General features: G+C 45.4%; 1 protein-coding gene across 2 annotated transcripts; it reads right to left on the bottom strand.

Moving 5' to 3' along the window:
- Positions 1–10: 10 nt before the first annotated feature.
- xpo7 (exportin 7) lies at positions 11–23,013 on the bottom strand. 2 transcript variants are annotated; one of them, XM_084486627.1, is made up of 28 exons: positions 22,963–23,013; positions 19,961–20,107; positions 19,304–19,397; positions 18,638–18,804; positions 18,110–18,178; positions 17,893–17,997; positions 16,655–16,820; positions 16,259–16,332; positions 15,981–16,100; positions 15,646–15,792; positions 15,082–15,254; positions 14,383–14,576; positions 13,524–13,629; positions 12,492–12,627; positions 9,663–9,736; positions 9,243–9,323; positions 8,320–8,383; positions 8,007–8,115; positions 7,433–7,539; positions 7,042–7,130; positions 6,485–6,592; positions 5,918–6,000; positions 4,791–5,005; positions 4,112–4,250; positions 3,662–3,819; positions 3,116–3,220; positions 2,876–3,003; positions 11–2,165 (listed from the first exon to the last, which is right to left on the bottom strand). In XM_084486627.1, exons 1-28 carry the CDS (start codon positions 22,993–22,995, stop codon positions 2,072–2,074), a joined length of 3,285 nt encoding a protein of 1,094 aa, XP_084342753.1. In that variant the 5' UTR covers positions 22,996–23,013; the 3' UTR covers positions 11–2,071. The 2 variants fall into 2 exon arrangements, with proteins under 2 accessions (XP_084342753.1, XP_084342752.1); XM_084486626.1 differs by having other exon boundaries at positions 3,122–3,220; positions 22,963–23,004.
- Between the last annotated feature and the right edge of the window lie 1,062 nt (positions 23,014–24,075).

Here is a 24,075-nt window from a genome sequence, read left to right as displayed (position 1 = left end):
AGGCAGCACCTGTATAAACCGATGAGGTTTATTTGCAGTCACAATGCTTACACTATATGCAGCAGACATCCAAACAATTCAGCTACTCACACTATGGACCCCACACATTCACATCAGGGACAGAAACCAAATAATAAAAAAAGGAACTCGAAATGAACATCCATGGGTGCGGACACTGGTTAGAGATTCGCTAGTCGTCGCAAAAAAAATCAAGTTAGCCGCAACTTTGCAGGGTTAATACCAAGTTGCTGTGTATTCCATTTCTATTTTTTTTTTTTTTTACACTTTTCCGATCTCTACCACAGCTCGATGTTATTTTTTTTTTCTTTATCTCTTTAAAAATTAAAACATTTCCTTCATGTGAGCATGGATGACCAGACACTGCGAATGCGATGCTTCGGGGGGGGGGGATGGAGGAGGGGGTGGTCTTCGGGTGGTCCAATGAGGACCTATCGGAGACCACCCCCGACCCAAAGCCCCCCCAACCCCGACAGTCTCACCACCATGAAACGCCACATGCACACCAGGCAACAGAACACTACGCCGATCCTCCGAAACCACACCACGCCGCACACACACACACACGCACACAAACACGCCCACTCAAAAAAGGACTCCACACGGAGGACCTCTACGCCACAGGAGGAGTGCAAACAAAATGGCGGGAAGCTACACCCATACATGTCCTACCAGAGGGTGAGAACATAGCCCACACCACGTTGCTTACACACCCGAACACGACCCTGACTCAACCGTAGCAGAGTGGGACCGGGGAAGGTGTCCCACTGAAGACCCCTCGCCGTTAAGGGGTTGGGGCGGGTCCGGTGTGTACAGACGGTTCAGGAGGAGGAAGAGGAAGGAAGAAGAGGAACCCGGGAGGACTGTCGTCATCGCTGTTCCCAGTCCTGCGGGCGGGACAGGACGGCGGCCGTTTTCCACACCTCGACACTTGAGGGTAAAATGTACAGAGATGGAGCTTGGATCCACAGCGTCCATTTAGTGTTTTTAACCTTCTTTTGTGTTGACATGGTGATGTTCTACCCAATCCAGAGCTCAGGTGCCCCCCCCCCCCCCCCCCCGCCCCCTTTTCCTTTACACTATTGTTCCCTGTCCTCTAATGGGTGGAAAACCCCCCCCAACAGACACTGTTGAACTAACTCACTATTACTGAAAAAAAGCTCACTCAATCACACTCAATTATGCTTGTGTATTTTTTTTCATTATAAACATTGTTCAAAATGTTACGAAAAAAAAGAAAAAAATGTACACTTTTTTTTGTTACTGGTGTTTTTTTTTTCTATACAAGGCAGGCAGAAGCAGATCACTACGATTACCGGCTTTATGTTTCTCTCGTCTCGCTCTTCAAATCTAACTTTCACCTCACTCTCTCTCTCTCTCTCTCTCTCTCTCTCTCTCGCTTGCTCTCTAATCGCGCTCACCCATTCCTCCACTATCATTTCCTCTGTCCAGAATGCGTAGAAGTGCGCCCTCCCCTCCCTCCCTCCATGATTTCTCCCCTTTCCCTCCCCCGCAAAACCTCGTCCTCCCCCCCCCCCCGCCAGAGGACTTTGCCTATGGAAGCCTCTGCAGACTGGCTTTAAAATAGATCTGTATATATTTATATTATGCTCATATCAAAAAAGGTGGGGGGGGGGGCGAGGGAGTCGGGGACCAAGGGGTGAGGTGAGGGGGGGGGGGGGGGGGGGGGGGGGGGCCATAAACAGGAAATTGGGACATGTACAACGTAAAAAGTGTGGTGAACGTTGGTTTTTATTGATCGATACCCCCTCCTACGCCCGGCCAGGGGTAAAGATAAAAGTCCTCTGGGCGTCCGGGCCCAAGGTGAGCAAAAAAACAAACAAAAAAAGAATGTTGGAGACTGCGACAGCCAATGAGGTGTGAGTAGGGTGAGGAAGAGGAGGAGGAGGAGGAGGAGGGGGAGAAAACGCTAGCAGAGGTATAACCAAGAGGAGGAGGAGGAGGAAGAGGAGGAGGAGGGGGAGGAGGTGGGTGAAGGAGGAAGGGGAGACTGTGGTGGTCCGCAGGGGTCCGACTCTCGGGGTGTGGAATGTCAGCTCATCATGTCGTTGCTGTTGACGCCGTACGTAGAGTTCTTCATGCTGTCGTTGACCTCGCGGCGGAACACAGACAGGTTCTGCGTGAACCTGGGGAGCGAGCACAGCGCCAGCATAGCGCCGGTGTTAGCGTCGGACAGACAGATGATCGGCACTTTGCCGAGCATCGCCGTTTACCAGGATGAAATGTAGTCCACTAAATGATTCAGAGGGATGGAACGGAGCAAGCAAACAGGAAAAAAAGGGTCGACAAATCGATCTAGCCATCGATCTATACCTATAGATATTTTGTTACAGTTTTACCGGCTATTATGGGTTAGGGAACAAGTTGACTGTCACAGCCGTCACACGAGAACCGAGGAATATTAAATGAATATGCACGCTCCGCAATCAAGCTACTCAAGCTGCAATCGAAAGACACTCAGCGGTCTGACCGTGGGTCTAGCGGGGGTCGACGGCTGGACCCTGACCACGATCCCCTCTATTTCGGCCCCGCTTAAACGCCATTGCTCCGGACTTTCAGTTCACAGTTTACGTCAACCAGACCCACCACAGAGACTATTTTTAAAACACGAGAGACGAAACACACACAAAAAAAACCCTCTAAATGACCTCCCATCTTTTGCGGTACGTCGTCAGGTGGAGGGGTTAGGGGCGACGTGTGTGTGTGTGTGTGTGTGTGTGTGTGTGTGTGTGTGTGTGTGTGTGTGTGTGTGTGTGTGTGTGTGTGTGTGTGTGTGTGTGTGTGTGTGTGTGTGTGTGTGTGTGTGTGTGTGTGTGTGTGTGTGTGTGCGCCCTACCTGTCCCGGTTCTTGGTAAGCAGGTTGCGCTCTATGCCCTCCATCAGGTTTTCGAAACACAAGTGCATGGCCTGCTGCTTCTCCGGCGGCTGGCTGTTGACGATGCTGTTCCTCAGGTCGGCGAAATACTGTCGCCGAGTTCACACACACAGACACACGCACACACACAATGTGAACGAGCGAATCGACCTTACACGTAACATGTCCGCTGAGTGGAGAGAGGAAAACGATGTCTCTAACCTGTACCTTTTCGTTGAGCAGGATGAGGCCGAGGAGCGGCCGGGACATGGACCACTGGTTACGGCAGTCCTCGAAGATGATGATGTTCAGGACCGTGGAGAGCATCTGGGGACGGGAGGACAGGGGAGTGTGAGGAGCAGGCCTCCATGCATCATATTGGAGCTCCCGAAAATAGATTGGGGACAGCCAAGTATACAGACTACCAAAACATTTATAAAGGGGGGGGAAATAAAAAGGACGGTATAAAATTCAATGAATTATAATAAAACAAATGATATATTTAATTCACGAGTTAAGGCACGCTGCTGCAAAACACTTTGAAATCCCCTCTGATCTGCTCCCAGTTTGAGTCTCTTGGAGAGGAACGATTAAATAAGCGAATAAAGAGGGATAGTAAAAGCAAGGTCATATACATTTAAAAGGCCATCTACCAAATCCAGAAAGAAATAAACAAATTTGGTATAGAAGAGTCTTAAATGATCCACTAGCAGTCAGTTTCCTAGACACGACCCTTTGAACTCCATCACATCCCCAACAACTACCCACCTGCTGGATCATCTCCGGGTGCTGCCGCATGATGTGCAGGAAGCGGTCGTCCGTTGCCATGGAAGCGGGCCGTTTCTTGGTGGAGCGCGTCAGCTGCTTGAACAGGTAGGTGACGATGTGGTCCAGGCTGGAGCAGCATCCCGTACACACCATCGTATCTGGACACACACACACACACACACACGATCATCACAACATGTACAAGTAGCAGAGGTACAAACTATGGGAAAATGTTATTTTTTAGGGGTGGACGAAACTTGTGTTCAAATCAACACAGGTGTAAGTCATTTAGGAGCCGGTAGGGGTGAGGGGCATCTTGCTGTGGAATTTCCACTGGTAGGAAGTAGTCATGGGGTGTGGCCGGGGGCATCGTCACACCGGAAAAAGTGTTCACATGCATCTGTGTGAGTGTGGACACGGTCTACATGGGGATCAGACAGAGTGTGTTACCCAGCGCGGTGAGTCCCTCCGATATGGAGGACAGGATGTACACGGCCACGTGAGGCTCCAGGCTGGCGAAGAAGTTCATGTGGTCCTGGGTCAGCACCTCCAGCAGGGAGTAGAACGACTGGCTGAGCTTGGGGTAGTCCTGTAAAAACACAAGCCCGGAGCACATCAGGGAGGAGAATCACATCACTATATTGGATGTACAGCAGCAGTTGATGAGAGTTGTAGTAGTATCTCATTACTCTAGTAGTATGACCGTAGTATTGTAGCATACAATATTGACAACAGCAGCTTGCTAAATACTGTAGTATTAGGGTTACAGTAGTGTTACAGTGTACTGACCAGCAGGTCACTGTGGGGGATATCAGCAGCTTGATGAATACTATAGTACTAGTGTTACAGTATTGTAATCCTAGTGATACAGTATGTTTAGGGTTAGGTACTGACCAGGAGGTCACTGTGGGGGATGGACAGCAGCAGCAGCTTACTGTAGTATCAGTGTTACAGTAGTGTACTGACCAGGAGGTCACTGTGGGGGATGGACAGCAGCAGCAGCTTACTGTAGTATTAGTGTTACAGTAGTATTACAGTAGTGTACTGACAAGGAGGTCACTGTGAGGGATGGACAGCAGCAGCTTACTGTAGTATCAGTGTTACAGTAGTATTACAGTAGTGTACTGACCAGGAGGTCACTGTGGGGGATGGACAGCAGCAGCTTGATGAAGGTCTGCAGGGCGTTGTCCAGGGCGTCGTCGCCGTAGAGACGGAAGACACCGAAGTTGACGTAGTTGCCGCTGAGCACCGCCTTCAGCATGGCGAAGCACACCGACACGCCCTTCAGCTTCACCCCGTACACCTGGTCCTTAGGCACCTCGCCCAGCGTCAGGATGCGGTTACCTGGGCAACGGGGGCAGGGACGAGGACCAACGGGTGGGGTTAGAGAGCGAAAAAAACAAACGCTGGTTTGTTTAAAAAAAAAATAAACATTTTGTGTTTCCACACAATAACATGTTGCTGTTTATGTGAAAACGTGTCAAAGAAATGGATGAAATTAGGCATGGAAACATGCTTCCGGAAATGAAGGAAAGAGGCGAAAGCGATGGCAGAACAATCAGATTCACTCTGAGTGGTTCAAAAACAGAAAGCTGACGATAACACTGACAACTCAAAGTGGTAATCTCGAACATCTCGAAAGATTTTCACGTCAATTAAAAGATCAGTTAAGCCCCTACGTAGCTCTGAACGAGCGAACACACATGGAGACTGAGCCTACGACCTACTGATGAAAGCCCTTACATTAGCGCTGTAAATATTACTAAATGGGTGTCGATGGAGATATTCCCACGGTGCGTTCAAATCACGAGTGGTGCCGTTAACGAGGCGTTTTGTCACCCAGCGGTGGATGACACACTCGCTCACTTGTGTGTAGCGGCGTGTTGCTCTTTTAGCCACGGGTGTCCCCAAAGAGGAACAGAGATCTTGGAGACTTTCACTCTAAGGTTGGTTATCTGTATAATGTGTTTTTCATCCACGGAAAAATTAAACTGGAAAAACGGTTGAGCACACAAACACAGACAAACAAACGTGTCAACGAACAAACGTGAACGAAAAACTGTTGAGACACACTGACACTGTGGGGAGCTCACCTCGAAAGGGGTCAAAAGGTCAGAGGTGAAAGTTAGGAGGAGGTGGTTGGTGGTGGTGGTGGTGGGAGGAGAGGGTTTGGAGTAAGGGTGGGGAGGAGGAGGAGGTGGTGGAGGAAGAGGAATGGCAGGGCAGGGAGGGGTAGGTATGGTCTGGTGCAGGTACCGTAGGTAGTGATCATTTTGCTGGTTTCCCTGAACAGAAGGATCCCATTGGGCGAGGACACGTCAAACTGTAGCCGTTGGGACCTGGGTGGGGGGCGGGGGGGTGGGCCCCACAGGCGACCGAGGGCGGTTAGAGGGTTAGAGGAGAGGAGATACGAGAAGATGACTTCAGTACAGACCAGAGTGGTGGAGCACAGAACCTGAGAACCAACACCTTCTACAAAACCTCCAGGAACACCATGAAGAACAGTACACCAGACAGTTTAGTGGATAATTACTTATTAGTTTAGATCCAGGGACATTTTTGATGAATCAAAGAATCATCAACTTTATACAAATCTTACTCTCCATCTCAAGTCTATTGGATAATCGCCTCAGCAGTAGCTTAGACCTCAGAACTTTCAATTCCTTTTATTACCGTCAATGAAAGAGTATTTATCAAAGAAAGGGAAATTAACATTCTGAATAAGACTTAGACGATTTCAAAATGGCGATAAATTAATTTTTTTAATCTACATCCACGCAACATTGAAAACACGCCACCGCCTGGCAATCAGGCGTCACTCACCTGTTGTGGACGAGCTCAGCCATAAGTTTGAGGACAGGTGTAGTGCATGCTGGGTCGTGGTACCACAGCTCTATGGCTCTCTGCAGGATGGGCATGTAGGCCGGGTATCTGACGCACTGGGTCAAGGGGAGACTTCGACATAACATGATAGGGGTTCAAGTCCCCGCAGAAAGGTTCTGGGTTTCGATCCCCATCCCCCCTACACCCCATGACTACATCCTCCCTGTGGGAAGTCCACAGCAAGATGCCCTCACCCCTACCGGCTCCTTAATCACTTGTGATTCACCTGTGTTGCTTTGAAGTTGCCATGGATACAAGTGTCTGCTAAATACTAGGTAACGTATAGCAAGTTCAGAGGATTTCGAAGCGTTTATAAACCTAGCCTTCATATCCGTATACACTCACTCTATATAATCCAATCCGTATGAGCGGGACTACAGTTAATACTATCAGATCATGTATATCATTTGAAACAAAATGTAATCTAAAGACAGACTCTAAGAACCAACGGCTCCCCTGGTGGTGGGTGGTCCGTATAGCAGGGGGTGTGAGGATACATCCAGTCAAACAGCATCATGAAGCTGGTCTTGGCGTTGAAGGCGAAAGCGATTCCTCTCAAGTCACGCACGAGACCCACCAGAGTCCTCTGCAAGGGGAAAAACAACACGGCCACACGTTGTGGTTACAGCTAAGCCCAAAGCACACGGCCGCGTCTGGGCAGACGGAGAATGTTGACTGAATTTTCGCATCCAAAATCCTGTTTGAGGCAGGTGAATAATACAGACAATGTTCGTACTCGTACCGTGTGCTTTACTCTGTTCAAACGTGTGTGTGTGTGTGTGTGTGTGTGTGTGTGTGTGTGTGTGTGTGTGTGTGTGTGTGTGTGTGTGTGTGTGTGTGTGTGTGTGTGTGTGTGTGTGTGTGTGTGTGTGTGTGTGTGTGTGTGACCTTGGCCTCCTGTTCGTTGAAGGTGTTGGTACTGAGCATTTGGGCCACGGTCTCGAAGGCAGCCGTCAAGGGCAGCATGAACTGTTCAAACTGGTCTTCATCTTCCCCTGCACAGAAACACACATCAAACATCACTATCATCACAATTATCAGACACACACATCAAACATCACTATCATCACAATTATCAGACACACACATCAAACATCACCACCACAACACAATTATCAAACACCACCACCACAATTATCAGAAACACACATCAGATATCCCTATCACCGCCACAATGACCAAATCCAATATGCATTGCTAAACTTGGAGACAGTGAGAAATCGTGACATCTCTATAAATCGGCTGATATTTGTAATCAGATTTTACTGTTGCCCTCTTCTTGAATTGGTTAAAACCATGGAAACATGATTTTTTTTAACAGTAACAATAAATATATAAAAAATAAATAACATAATTTCACTTTTCTTGTATCCATTTCCATTCAGCATATATTGCCACCTAAAGCTGGTTGAACCAGTGGTTACTAGAAAGCGCTGATAAACTTGACCAGTGTTGTAATTACCTAGGTCCACCATGAGGAGGCGCCCAAGTGCCGTGTAGAACGTGGTGCGACAACGCATGTCGCTTAGATTCGACTGGTTGTTCACTCCCAGGAAGGAGAAGTGCTCACTCTACAGAGGAAGAGATTTGAAAAACGTTAGAAATATCATTAACATGTTACAGTTCAGTTCTAAATCAATCAAAAATAATCTTAACTACAAACTTCAGCCATTGTAGTACGATGATAGGTTTTATAGAATATGGATTTTTTTTTTTCTGTATTATCGTAGTTAGTTAATTAGTCCACTTTATGATGTTTGTACTCTTGTACTCACTGTGTGGTTGTTCAACATGAACTGGACCGCAGTGAGCTTGACCAACTTCCTCACACTGCTGTATGTGCAAAATGGCGTCAAGGAGAACAACAGTATGGAGGAAAACAATCACTTTTAAATCCATTAAATAATCAACAATCCTCATCCTTTGGTTCAGTAGGTCAGAACCCAAATGGGTCGCAAGGGCCTTTTGAGAGGTTCGCAGAACATCTGCAAAACCGTCATCTTCGAAAGAAGCCCTTGAATTAACTAAAGTTTCAAAGTAAGTTCATGTTTCAATGGCTTTTATTTAGAGTTTGGCCCAATTGCAGGAGATATTCAGTCGCTCTATGTCTTTAACAATACATAATGCATTGTTGCATTGCTGCAATACAAGTAAATTATATTTATTTTTAGGTTGTGACTTAATAACTAATGAACCATGTGGGTCGTTAGGCTAGGCCAGATGTGAACCACTGGGGCGGCTCCTTAACTAGAACACGGTTGTTTCGTTATATCGTTACATTGGCGTGATTGTGTCAAGTTACTTTTTCACAACAGAAGTCGGACTGAACTGATGTGGAGAACAATAGTAGGTGACCTAGCCATTATGCAAAGTTTATACAAAACTGAATCAAACACGTGAACATACACACAGCGCGTGAACATACACACAGCGCGTGAACATACACACAGCGCGTGAACATACACACAGCGCGTGAACATACACACAGCGCGTGAACATACACACAGCGCGTGAACATACACACAGTGCGTGAACATACACACAGCGCGTGAACATACACACAGCGCGTGAACATACACACAGCGCGTGAACATACACACAGCGCGTGAACATACACACAGCGCGTGAACATACACACAGCGCGTGAACGTTCACGTGACCGTTCCCGCTCCCAGTGGGGCCGGGCGGTGAAGGATATCCTAGAGACAGGTCGTTGAGGAGCTGCAGCGTCTTGGAGGTGATTGGCTCACACTGACCCCAGTACTTCAGGTTGGTGATGCTGTTGAAAGAACAAACACATGTTTACTTAACCACTGTGGAACAAGAAGACATTTTACAAAAATAGAAAAAAACAACACCACCATAAGCTAATGAGCCACTGTGACAAGGATAATTACCGAAGTAATTAAACAAAGCTTTTTTCAGTTTTTCAACATTCGGTTCAGAGCGGTGGCATCCCAATATAGCAAACATTTTACGGTTTAAAATACTGTATAATCAAAAATGCAGCATCAATTCATGTATTAGTCTACAAAACATTTCCAAACAAACACAGTTGGTAGGTCAATTAAACACACAACATATAGTAAATAAACAGACAATAGGGGTTCCTACTTACATTTTACCAATAAAGACACTAAGCACCATGGTCTCATCATTCAGCCCCAGAACATCCGATAGGCGCCGGTAAAGCTGAAGGAGGAACACATGACAGATGTGTATTGATCCTTTATGATTTAAAAATAGCAGGCAGCCATTACATCAGTGCAAGCTGTCCTAGCAGTCAGGGTGTTTAACTCCCGGCTGAAAGGTACTTGGTTCCATGCCCATGTCCGCACTCTACCTGTGTGCATCTTTGGAAAATGTCCTCTACCTGCCCGTGAATGACCTTTCTGAATCCACCGGAACAATAAATATAATATTAGGGTAAAGGTCTTTGGAAGGGAAGTGAATCAAACCACAGCATCTAGCAAGGTCGAGCTATTTTTTATATCTAACCCATACGCATATTTCTATCGTCATTATTTGAGATCTGCCATTATCAAGAGATCTATAAACCACACAATATCAAGGTCACCAGACATATAATTCAGAAGAGACGCGAGTGACTTTCTAGAGACGAGACACCTTTTGATAAATAACCCTGAAAGCATTTCAGAGGGTGGATGGACACTGCGGTACATACGCTTAGATTTCAATGGGATAATTCCTCGGTGTGCCGAAGCACTACTTGATTGCAGTTATTTAGCATTAGCCATGCTAAGCATTACAATAGATGCCTACTTTCCCCAATGGAGGAGAACATAGATTTGTGTGATTGTTTCATTTTGTATACATCTTAACCGGGATTGAGATTTTATACAGAGGTGCAATTTCATGCATAGGGTCAAATAACAAATACAACAAAATCACTTATTTATTTTCCCCCATATCATTGCATTGAGATGCAGGTGACATACGAAGGATCCTCATTTTAAATGGATGGGTTTGGGTAGCATTCTGCGAAACAAACAACAGATGTGTTCACTGTCAACACAGCTTTTCCATTCCGTGCACGCATTAAACTAAGTTTTCTCCAGGACATCAGCCAAGAATCATAGAAGTCACATTTGGGTTTTTTATACAATTTAGGGACTCATTCATGCATTATTGGCTCCCACCCCCCATTGAGATATAGATATTTATATATCTCTAAAGATATCTATCCATCTATATATATATCCATTTATCAATCTATAGATCTATCTCTATATCTCTATAGATATATCTGTTGATATAGATATATCCATCCATCTCTATAGCTATATCATCTATCTATCCATCTCTATAGATATATCCATCCATCCCTCTCTATAGCTATATCATCTATCTATCTCTAATGATATATCCATCCATCTATCCATCCATCGCTATAGCTATACCATCTATCTATCCATCTCTATAGATATATCCATCCATCTATCTATCCATCCATCTCTATAGCTATATCATCTATCTATCCATCTCTATAGATATATCCATCTATCCATTTATAGATATATCCATCCATCTATCTATTCATCCATCGCTATATCTGTCTATATATCTACATCTCTATAGACATATCTATCCATCTATATCTATGTATGTATGATGGACCTCCACCACTGATGTGCACCGTCAGCACTCTGCCGCACTCGTCCTACATAGGAGAACGCGCCCAGTCAGCAGGGCGTGATGAACTTCGCCGCGTCATGTCGACGGGGCAAAGAACACAGCGCTGAAACAACAGGGAGGGGGTAAAGGCACCGCATAGGGGGTCCTCTACAAAAGCACGGCCGTCAGCAGTGTATACAGAGGCCGGCGCAAGGCGCGGGACAAAGGACCTCATCATCTCCGTCCACTTGGCCCCCCTCTGTCTGTCACCATGCGTTCAAAGAGAGAGAGAGTCGAGGTGGGGGAGGGACGAACATAAACACCGGAACCAGGGGACACAAGAGATCCCGTCAGAGATATCCTGCCCCCATTAGCAGCATCCAACTCTCTTTTCACGAGGAACGTTAATGTACATCAGAGCCCCTTTAGTGTGGAACAATGCTCCAGTTAACGTCTCGTAAGATACTAATAATTAGTTTAGGGGTGACGCATCAGGTGTAAAATGGTGTCGCTCGGTGGGTCAGCCTCTCAAGACCCCCACTGGGATCCGTAGTTTAGGCCCGGGGCGTCTCCGACCAACACTTGTTGTTGATGAGTCAAATAGGACTTCAGGCGGCACCAGAAGTCCTGCTAGCCAAGGAAATGTGTCATAATGACAACAACAGTGTCTGTTTTGCCAAATGAAGCGATGCCAAATGAATCATCCTCATCTCTTTATTTATTGTCAGGAGCCATCTTTTTCGATTTTTGTTGATGAGATCTCACTACTTTCACAGAATGTGTTTGACATCCGTTGTTGGGACTGTCGTGTTATGTTTGGACCCCAGGAGGTCTAGCTGTCTACTGTGTTTTCAGCTCATTGGAATACTTTAAAAAAAAAAATCCCACTGAACCCCTGCTGTGAAGTATATCCTCCCTGGTCATCCTCCTGGCCACAGGAGCCTCTTAATGCACAGAATGAGCTGAACCACTTTTAGAGGACTTCTGCAGCCTGACCCGCAAGATGGTTTGTAACACAGAACCATCTGGGAAGTCAACCTTGGAAAGTGCTTTGTAAAGTGCCTAGCGTGGTCCAAAAATACTTGGCAGGTGAATGGATGAACCATCTGTCCATCACAAAGTGACTCATAGGAAGCTGATTGGTGGGAACGGATGATGGCTGCAGACACAAACGCATAACTTGAAGCCTGGCAAGATGTCTCCTCGCAAGGTCGTAATCCCTTGAATTCAGCCACCACGCAAGGTTAAGACTTCTGAACCTCGTCTCCAATGTAGAGCCATTGTACGGCAGTAAGGGGATGGTTTGAGTTACCTTGGAGGACTTCTGCACCTGGTCTCCGATGTAGATCTTCCTGAACTGTTCGAAGAAGCTGAGCATGGCCAGCTCCAGCCTCTCGTTGCCGGCTTGGGCCAGCCGGGAGTCCGTCAGGTTCATCAGCTGGAGCACCCTGTTAGGAGGGAACGAACACACACACACACACACACACACACACACACACACAATTACATCACAAGTACTGAAGGACACAGATCATCTCCTCACAGTGAACTCCCTGGTGAACTGTACCAACTGGTACAGACGGGGTTCGGATCGGACCCATCATACAGTGAGCGGACACAACTTGTAATGTCACAAATGTAAATAACGCGAGTGGACACAACTTGTGATGTCACAAATGTAAATAACGCGAGTGGACACAACTTGTGATGTCACAAATGTAAATAACGCGAGTGGACACAACTTGTGATGTCACAAATGTAAATAACGCGAGTGGACACAACTTGTGATGTCACAAATGTAAATAACGCGAGTGGACACAACTTGTAATGTCACAAATGTAAATAACGCGAGTGGACACAACTTGTGATGTCACAAATGTAAATAACGCGAGTGGACACAACTTGTGATGTCACAAATGTAAATAATGTGAGAGGACACAACTCGTTATGTCACAAATGGAAATAATGCAATTGGACATAACTTGTGATGTCACAAAGGGAAATAATGCAATTGGACACAACTTATGATGTCACAAAGGGAAATAACGTGAGTGGACACAACTTGTGATGTCACAAATTGAAATAATGTGAGTGGACACAACTTGTGATGTCACAAATTGAAATAACGTGAGTGGACACAACTTGTGATGTCACAAATGGAAATAATGCGAGTGGACACAACTCGTTATGTCACAAATGGATAAATTGTGAGTGGACGCTCGACCACTTGTGATGTCACAAATTGATTAATTGACTAATTAAACTCGAGGCCAACATCTTCATACCCGGTGGGACAAACGGGGGCCCTTAAAGAAATCCAAAGCGTAGTACGTAGTGATCTTACCGACACACCAGCTCGCCGTCCATGGCGTCCTGCTCGTCCGTGCTGGCGAACGACACTCGGCCCCCGATCACCGCGCCAATGATGTACACCAGCCATGTCAACCGTCCTGCATAGCAACCGCATAGCAACAGGCCTATAGTGAGAACCCAGCCAGTGGTAGTGGTAGCAAATCCAGCCAGTGGTAGTAGTAGTGGTGTGTGGTTGACAGCTCTCCATGCATGCAGCTGGTGGACCCAACTAACCCTCGCCTTAACCTGGTTTAGTGAGTGAGGTTCTTTTTAGATGATGATTTTTAGATATGATCATTTTTCCTTAAATAGATGGTCGGAAGGTTGTACATTGTGACGTCACATAGGACGTGGGAAGATTTCAACTTTTGCAACACTGGTGCATTCTACACAACCTTGCTGGGTCGTCCTCCCCCATCATGCATAGCTTCTAATAACACGGGTCTGACCCCCAAATCCCCAACCATGGGCACTTCCTGCCTGTTTTGCGTGAGCTAATTCTTCTCTACAAACAAAACATTGTTTGAAGTCAATTTTGGAGTAGTTGATTAAATTCGGAGGAAAACTGTTTGGTCACCACTTTCTTCGCTCAAGATAAGGAAACCACAGATAAAGAGTAAATATTTAGAAAGGTAGATTAAATACAAGGGAAAACAAAGAAAATTAAATAGAAAAAAGAAACTAAAAAAAACTAAACACGAGTTGAGAATATAAACACACATTTCCGAGACCTTTAAAAAGGTCCTTTAAATATTTTTTTTGGACAGCCCCCCAAAAAATAATAGAAAACACCACCAACAACGCACACGCATAAAAAGCGCGCGTTTTCGTGTGTGTGTAGGGGCACGTACCCTCCTGCACGGTGGCGTCGGCCGGGCTGGAGTTGGTGGACTGCAGCAGCTCCTGGTAGCTCTGTGCCGCCTGGTCGAAGAGCTGCACCAGCAGGGCGCACGTCTTCTCGTACTCGCAGCGGCCGATGGTGGACAGCTGGTCCAGCTGCTGCTGCACCAGGCCCGCGTCGTCCAGGGGGTCCTCAAGACCGTCCCTGGGGTAGGAGGACGGGGGGTTACATAGAGGACGTGGATCTCCACCGGGTCGCTGGTGGACTTGTCCAAGGACACCCGAGATATCATAGGACTGATAATGTGTGTAAGTCTGACGGGAATAAATGATCATTTATTGACGTAATCACCTCTTTATAAATCCTCTACTGTGGTGGTTGAACCTCTAACCAGAGCACATCCACGTAAACGTTCCCAACACTAACAGTTTTAGATCTTGTTCTGTTTGAAGGTGAGTAGCTCCTCCCCATACTATTGGTTCCAGTAACTCATGGTTTTAGGGCGATGTTGCTGTGGCCAGAAGCATGGCTGGAGGGTGAGCAGCAAATCCCAAGACACCCCAATCAAAAAGAGGTCTATATCTATATTTGGAATATTGGCAGATATATCAACAACCGATAAATCTGTAATCTTTTACTCCGAAATACCGGTTTCTGTCTTGCACTATTTCACATAGTGCTAGTTCTTGAGCACGCCTCCCAGCCTCACCTCAAGATGACGTGGACGGACTCCAGGCGCGAGGTGATGTAGGCCTTGGTGACCTCCGGGGTGTAGGTCTCCAGCAGGTGGGGCTCCGTGGCCTTGACGTACGGCACCGACGCCGCCAGACGCTGCCATAGGCTCAGCAGGTAGTGGACACTGTTGGGGGCGAACTCCCAGTGCTGAGCCACAGGAGGGGGGGAGAGGGGGAGAGAGAGATAGTTGAGTCACATGAAACTGGTTGAGGTTACCATCAAAAACTCTGCTTCATGTTATTAGATCTGGTTCAGATTAAACTAGTTCCGATTATTAAATCGGAACTAGTTAAATCTGGTTCAGATCAATCTAATCAATATAAAAAAACGGTGGAAATCCATCAGATTATTAGATGAGAATTCTAATAGATTATTCAAATTGGCTCAGTTTTGTAGGTTTGGATTGAACGTACCCTTTCCACAGGTCAATACCAGGCTAAAGAAACCCCTGGTTTGACCGTAGCGTTTAGTGTTTACTCTTTAACTGAGCCTGGCCCTCATGGGTCACCAAGACAAGACAGAGAAGGCCCCCACATACCTGAAGACTGGTGACGGTGAAGTTGGCGATGAGGCGGATGACTTCGGGGTAGTTCTCCACCTTGACCAGCTCACCCAGCTGGTAGTTACTCTTTAGTCTCGCCAGCAGACGGCAGAACTCGTGGTAGTTGTTGGGATCCGGCAGACACTGGAGTACAGAGTGCACAGGGGTCACAACGCATAGATCACCAGAGGGATGGACCACGGAGGTCCCAGACAGTCATTTTGTAAATAATTGTTCTGCATTACTGCAAAATCATTTATAAAATCAGAAAATGTTTCATTTGACATTACATTTGGACATTTCAAATACAAGTTGTGTGTACGTGAGTGTACCTGAGGGTTGGCCAGTATCCTCTTCACTCCATCGACGAGGTGTGACAGGAACTTTGCCCTCTCTGCGTTGTTGAAGAGCGACCTTCGAACTGAGGCGATCTGAACTAGACATGACAACACCTGACAACGGAGAGACACACAAACATTAACATTTCAAACAGGGACAACACATAAAAAGGAACACAACAAAGTTTTCACAACAAAAAGATGATAGATTTTAGCGTTTCGGTAAAACCAAATCCGATTTGTCTGTTACGATGTAGTGAGAGTTTACGTACCAACGGGGACAGGGACGGTGGGATGGAATGATATAAATTGAAAAAGAGCTGCAGCGTCGAGGAATCGAGAAATGCTGAAAGATTATAAAAGAAAAACAACTTTAGAGTCACAAATTTTACTCCACATGGTATGCAACCTTATTTTACAATGATTTAACTGGTTCCCAATTGGTATTGTTAACGAGGTAAAACTGCTGTGAAGAAAATAAATATTTGCACAAATATTTGCTTTTCCGAAACTAAAAGCAGCCAAGAGTTGCCATCGTTTTGCCTGATAAATCACTTAAGTAATTAATCCATTATCAAAATGCAATACATTCCAATGAGCCCAATGAGCCAATGAAACTTGCGCAGCTCACGGCGCTTGTTTCCTATTGGTGGAAGCCTTGCAGTTACCTGATCTCCAGGAGGTGGGGATCTGGACAGTACAGAGGTCGTCCGAGGACTCGTCTGTGGAGGTTCCTATGAAGTCGTAGTTGAGGCAGTTGTAGCTGAGCTTCAGCAGCTGCATGAGGAGCCCATGCTGGGACTCATCGTTCAGGTTCAAGTTCTTCCCCGACGCCTGAGGACCAGAGGGGGAGCAGGCGACATCCACATGGGACAGTTAGTTAAATATGACAGTTACAATTACAAGGAGACAGGTCATTAAGGAGGAGGGATGGGTTAGACAGTACAGAGACGGGCCATTAAGGAGGAGGGATGGGTTAGACAGTACAGAGACGGGCCATTAAGGAGGAGGGATGGGTTAGACATACAGAGACGGGCCATTAAGGAGGAGGGATGGGTTAGAGAGTACAGAGACGGGTCATTAAGGAGGAGGGATGGGTTAGACAGTACAGAGACAGGTCATTAAGGAGCAGGTAGGGGTGAGACAGTACAGACAGGTCATTAAGGAGCAGGTAGGGGTAAGACAGTACAGAGAAGTCATTAAGGAGCAGGTAGGGGCTAGACAGTAGAGATACAGGTCATTAAGGAGCAGGTAGGGGTTAGACAGTACAGACAGGTCATTAAGGAGCAGGTAGGGGTTAGACAGTACAGACAGGTCATTAAGGAGCAGGTAGGGGTTAGACAGTACAGACAGGTCATTAAGGAGCAGGTAGGGGTAAGACAGTACAGAGAAGTCATTAAGGAGCAGGTAGGGGCTAGACAGTAGAGATACAGGTCATTAAGGAGCAGGTAGGGGTTAGACAGTACAGACAGGTCATTAAGGAGCAGGTAGGGGTTAGACAGTACAGACAGGTCATTAAGGAGCAGGTAGGGGTTAGACAGTACAGACAGGTCATTAAGGAGCAGGTAGGGGTTAGACAGTACAGACAGGTCATTAAGGAGCAGGTAGGGGTTAGACAGTACAGACAGGTCATTAAGGAGCAGGTAGGGGCTAGACAGTAGAGATACAGGTCATTAAGGAGCAGGTAGGGGTTAGACAGTACAGACAGGTCATTAAGGAGCAGGTAGGGGTTAGGCCGCTTGCTCTAGTATGCTGAGGTAGACCAAGAACATCTAGGATGATTACCCCAAGACTATTTTGCCCTCATGTCTATGATTGATTGGTGCCTCACTCGAAATGACAATGTAAACCAACACTCTCCTTTTAGAGGCATTTGCTTCAAACCCAATCCCACCAGCCGTCGTACCTGTTTGAGCAGGTTACAGGAGAGGGTGAAGATATCGAAGAGCGATGAGTCTCTGAACGACGACGCAATCTTCCTGTGTTTGGTGAGGGGGTGCGTCGTGTCCGCCTGCACATCGATATCACACAGTAGGGATCAATAATCAATCAAGTCGATCAGTAGATACACCTCTATCTCAGTAGGAACCAATGGAGAGGGGGGGGGGGACAGGAGGGCTCACCTGATTGATTTCATTGGTCAGCTGGGACAGAATGGTCACTCCTATGATGCAGTGCTCCACACTGTCCTGCTACAATGCGTGAGCACATAGGTTGGCAGATTTTAGCACAAACCATCAGCATGAAGAAACTACACCGACATCCGTCATACAATGTAAACTCACACACAGTGTGCAGACACCTACATGGGTAGTAACATAGAAATATCACCCACAGACACAAACAAACATGCACACAGTTATACAGACTCACACACGATCATTCAGACTCAGACAAACAGTCCGAATTCAGAGTTGCTGGAATGCAACGTTGGTGAAGTACATAGGCAGTCCACACACGGCCATGGCATTTACAGTCGCCAGCAGTCATTTCAGCGTGACATTATTGGGGACAGTGGGCCGTTCACACACTCTGCTCACGGGGCGTGCACGAGGGCCATGATTATGGCGAACGCCGGCTTGCATAGTTGCCGCCTTTGAAATTTGGTACATTCTACACTCACTCACACACCAAACCACTACTACAGCTACCTGTAGAAAGCGCGTGACGTCAGCGATGACGTTCCGGAAGACGTAGTCATCCTTCTGACAGTCGAACCAACCCAGCTTGGTGATGCGGGCGTACAGCTGGATCAGCGCCTGGGTCACAAACGCCGCGAGCTTGGGCCGCGTGGCCAGGTAGTTCAACACATAGTTCCCTGGGCAAAGAGCACAGCAGACACCGGGTAAACACAGCGAATCTAGGCTATGACCCATGGTGGACTAAAACAAAAGGGACTGCACCCATTTGTTAGCATGGGTGGAGTGTCCAAAATGTCCTTTGGGTTTTTATCTTTAACCACATGTTAATCGTCCGATCCATCCGCCATTGCAGTGGCAGGTGCTAATATTTGACCCTGCATGGGGTGGTTAATTAAAAGTGGGAATCAAACCCATAAAACAATGCCATGCAGTTGCAGTGCCAGTGGTTAGCAGTGCCAATGCCACGTTCTACCAGCTGTGTTCGCCAGGAACAGATTACCTGATACAGGACGTTTCAAACCTGGCCAAAATGTTGCTTGCCCGGGTGTGAAGTAATGAGCACACAACATATCTAATAATTCTGTTGCATTTCCCAAGCATCGTTGCATCATTTCAATATGAATGAGTTGTATGCAGAAGATTGGAGGAAGCTTCGGTACCCGGGGGAGTACTTACGGATGTCGATGCGTTGCTCGAGGGGCAGAGGGTTGCTGGTTCGAGACACCAGTTTAGAAAGACAGGTGGCTGCAAGCAGCTGGGAATACGAAGACTGGGGGACAGAGAACGAGAGAGAGACAGAGAGAGAGAGAGAGAGACAGAGACAAAGAAAGAGAGAGAGAGAGAGAGAAGGTGTCAGCACAGAAATGTAACAAGAGGTAATAAAGTACTTGCATCATCGTACTGGAAATAGATAAATCTAGTACATCAGCATTCATGAGCTCATGCCAACCACAGTATGTGGTCTCATGTTTTTCATACAGAAGTGTTGATGTATTTATTCTATTTTGCCGCCATTATCATTCCACATAATCCTACAATAAAGGACAAACTAATATTTGAGGGGGGTTGTAGTAGGGGGCACCTATGACATACACGTTATTAATTACATTAAAAAACAAACATTTTATGACTCACTGTGGCTGTTTCCTGATCTGGTTACTGGAGTGTTTATACTGGCTACACCTTAGTTGCAATGCTTAGTTGCAATTGGCTGTTCTCGGTCTATGTTACTACAGTTGGCGAAGGGCTCCTATTGGTCACGAGCCCCAGCCCGGTGACCAATAGCAAACTGGATGAGGGACCAACGAAAGGTAGAGGGAGGGTACTACTCACGCTGCCTCGCTCCAGTAGTAGCTGGCATTTGCTGAGACAGTCGGTGCTGTTGGTGAACTCGACCAGGGCTTTCTCCGCTTGGTGCCGGACGGCCGTGTCCGTGGTCTCGTACAGCTGTTTACATAGGATCTCCAGCTGGGCAAGGCCCTGCACACACATACACACACATATTAGAGAAAGATGTATATGGTTTTTATAAGAAAACTCGAGTAGTGTGTAGAGAGTTGTTAACTTGATGATTTGTCACAAGTATGCCCCATATCAAATATTACGACCAAGTAGTAAACAATAAATGTTCTAAGAACAAGTGATCAACATATAAAGTTATGTTAATCTGAAGAAACAGAGAAAACAGGTTGCCTGTGGAATCCGTCAACGCTCTACCAAAAGAATCATCCCAGAATTAACTTGTTACACCATGAAAGATGACACCTCACCAAATGTGAGGCAAGCACCAGGAAACAAACCCAATTACTGTGAGAAAAACGTGACCGACTTCTTCCGTGTTCAAATGTGTATACTGATTAATAGGTAACAAACATGCCGTCCTTTCCACTAAGTTTTACTCAACCTAGAAGCAGAGCAGCGTGAAGATTGCAGAGTCATTGTGTTGCATCAGAGAGATGTCTCTGATGCAACCCATAAACACCCCTGCAAATAATAAACTAATAATAAAAATAATAATAATAATAATAATAATATACATTTGATGAGCAAATGAACACAAGGAACAACTGTTCTAGCATCTCTTTGTTTCAGGATTTGGCTGTCGAGCAGAACAACATTTAGTTGTAGCATAAGTAATAGTACAAGCGTTTTTTTTTTAAACAGCTGACTGATGATAAAGGCGACAGCGTTCCCAGACACACATACACACACACACCAGTGGATGGGCCGGGGAACAAGACCAGGAGTGGAACGCCCAGTTATTGTCACAGATAACACTCGTCTGCCTGAAAGTACAACTCTGCCGGGAGTAGATAAGGGTTGACCAGAGGGACCCTTCTAGAACGCACACATCTGGCCTCTGCTCTCCTGAAGGAACCGTCACTGGGGGGGGGTCCAACAAATCAGGTTCTACCCAGAGGACAGCCCATTTTGGGTCTGGTTACGTGTCAAGCTCAATATGGAAATAGAGTAAAACAAATATAAATACCGTCCTTGTTGTTGTTTTTTTTGTTCAATATGTTGGACGGTGGGGGTGGGGACACAATGCGTAGGGCCACTTGCACCCACAGATGGTCTTTAGCAAAGCGGTTTAAATTACAGGCGAGCTGGCGAATTATTCAGCAGCCTTTTCTGGCATTCATGTAAAAATGACAGGAGGGGAGTGTAGTGGATGTTGTTTTTCCATAATAGTTCTGCTGAGGGACAGTCAATATCAATAGCAAGCTTTTACATAATAACCATTTACATAAGCTACTGATATAAGACCATGGAAAATGTGTTGAAGCCTGGGGGGAATTTATAAAACAGAATCTACCAATTCTCAAGCCCAAGCAATACAACCAATTCATTTTAATCACAAGCTCCGAATCCAATGTTTTTAGGTCTGTACACAAATACCTCTATTGGCCTCATATCAACATTCAAATGACCAAATTATGACAGCTCCATTACACACCTTCAATTGCCATTGAAAAGTATTAGTTACCCTTTAATATTTTAACACCATCCCCATCTGCTTTGAAAATAAATACAAATGTGAAAGGTGCCAAGCCATCCGTCTGTAGCAGGTTAAAATAGGACATTAGATCTTCACTCCACAAGATTACTTTTCTTAGCACATGTAAAATGTTGGGTAGTGTTATTAAGAAGTTACTATAACAAGTTTATACTGTTAATTATTAGGTTATCCAATGCATTAGTTCCAAACATAAAAGGAATTTCAAGACAAATGGCAAAACGAATAATAAATGATGAAGTCACATTTAAACAAAATTTGTCTAAATTCTGCAATCGAATGGAGGAAATGGTGTGGACAGTGCAATAATGACATCGAAATAGATCGACTTCATATATGCATATATAATTATATATTTAACTGGCTGCAATACATTCATTAGGCAAGGTGTATATGCAATAACAAATAGTAATTAAAACACTTTTGAATAGTTTAAACTGTGGACATCAAACAATTAAGAAGTCACAACTTGAGTCCAGCTAAGAAACCCTGAACTGGTCACACCAGCAGGGCTGGTTTACAAGATGCGGCTATACAGACAATGCAATGGTACCGTAGATCGCTATCATTGCATTCCCAACGTTATATTGCTCAAGCGTTAAACCCGTCTGTGTAGAATCATTAGGAAGACATTCGGTTGCAGGACCGCAGGTAAAATAAGAGACTAGTCGAGTCTGATAAAGACCACATGTGTTTGAATGGGGCAGCGCGGGAGAAGTTGGTGTCAGAGCGAAGCTAACGAGACTAGCCTGGATAACCCTCACCCTAACCCTAACCCTCCCAGAGCTCCACAAACACCACTAAATAACCTCAAATCCCCAGCACCGTGCATGGATAACGTCCGCCTAATTGTGTAAAGTGGACTATGTTGTAGCAGGGCTTCTGCTACCCTGACAGCTCCATCCTCCTCGACGTCCATCATCAGGAAGCTTCATTGTTTCTCCTCTCTCATAATGTGAATATAAACCGTGTTGTTATAGGACTAGGGTCTGGACTAGGACGACCGTAACACTCTGGGACTAAAAGGCATCACGTTACACCACAAAAGTGGTTTGTTGTGGTTCCACAACAACTATAGCATGATAGCTTCGGCTAACAACGTTGCTGCAATAAGCCGCCTGCACGATGACAGGCCACAACACACACACATACACACACACACATCCTTACTGTGGACAGGCACGGGGAGACTTCCTGCTCTGTGCATGCTTTAAAAGTTATATTTTAAATAGAAAATGATGCGTCCGTGTCCGTGTGCGAGTACACTTTGCCCTTCAGCAATCGTTGGTTGATTACAAAAACATATAGCTCTGCTTACCTGCACATGATCCGCCATTTTTCTCCATTTCATGCACCTCTCACTCCCCCGCTTATGGGAGGAGGAGGGGAACAGCGCCTCTAGCGGTCGGTTGTTGTTTATTCATTTTTTAGGAAAATATTAGTCTACTTTCCTTTCAGAATAATCATATTTCTCAGTGTGAATGATTTGTATCAATTGTTAATTCCATTATATTCATTCATAAATGCATCATATCATGTTTTACATACTTTTTTTAAATATACATTTGCATTGTCTTGTCAATGTAGTATTTTGTTTTCTATTGAATGTTCTAGTTTCCATTATAATTTTTATATCTTGAGCATTTCAACAGTAACAGCAACTATTTTTCCTGGGATTAATAATGTAATCGGAATCGGAATCTCTGAAACCTGAAATCAAGATTTCCCAAAGCAATTAGTTATTATTCCAGCAGTGAGTGAGCAACATTTTACATTGTATTCACAATAACATCTCACCAGAGTTCTGTTCAATAACATTTAATATGTAGTATAGGGTAGGTGTTTTTTCTGTATTCCCAATATTGTAAAGATAACGTTATACTGTGTTTAGAATACACCACCAGGTGGCGATGTCGTTCCCTCCTTGTAAACACAACGACTCTATTATTCCGGAAAATGCAAAGAAGAAGGATCATCGCTGTATGAAACATGATAGTAGTACATGGCAATTAAATACAAACTTATAACACAAATAATTACATTATTAATTTGTTTTGGTTCCATTAACTATATAAAAAAATAATACACGAACAGAGATGTTTCCATGTGTTGTCGGAACAAAAAATCCTGCAGTTGTAGCGCACAAATAACCTGGAATATCTATATTACCTTGAATGTATTTTTTTTAAACTCTAGTTGTATTTCTTAGTAATATAACGTAGGGAATATTTTGTTATGACGAAACAGCGTTTTCTACCTGGCAACTACTAGAACACATGCATGATTTGCGCGCATTCAATACGATGAGGGATAATAGTGACATCTTGTGATTGGTGTAGATGTCGCAGGGGCGGTGTGCCTCTGCAACGCATGCTGCAGCCTATGTATACCGGTACGTAATGTTTTTAAGCGTGTGACCCACTGACATAAA

This window comes from Micromesistius poutassou (assembly GCF_964030765.1).
Source record: "Micromesistius poutassou genome assembly, chromosome: 22".
NCBI classification, from domain to species: domain Eukaryota; kingdom Metazoa; phylum Chordata; class Actinopteri; order Gadiformes; family Gadidae; genus Micromesistius; species Micromesistius poutassou.
Note: the sequence above shows the minus strand (reverse complement) of the source record. Positions and strands in the feature narration are given on the sequence as shown.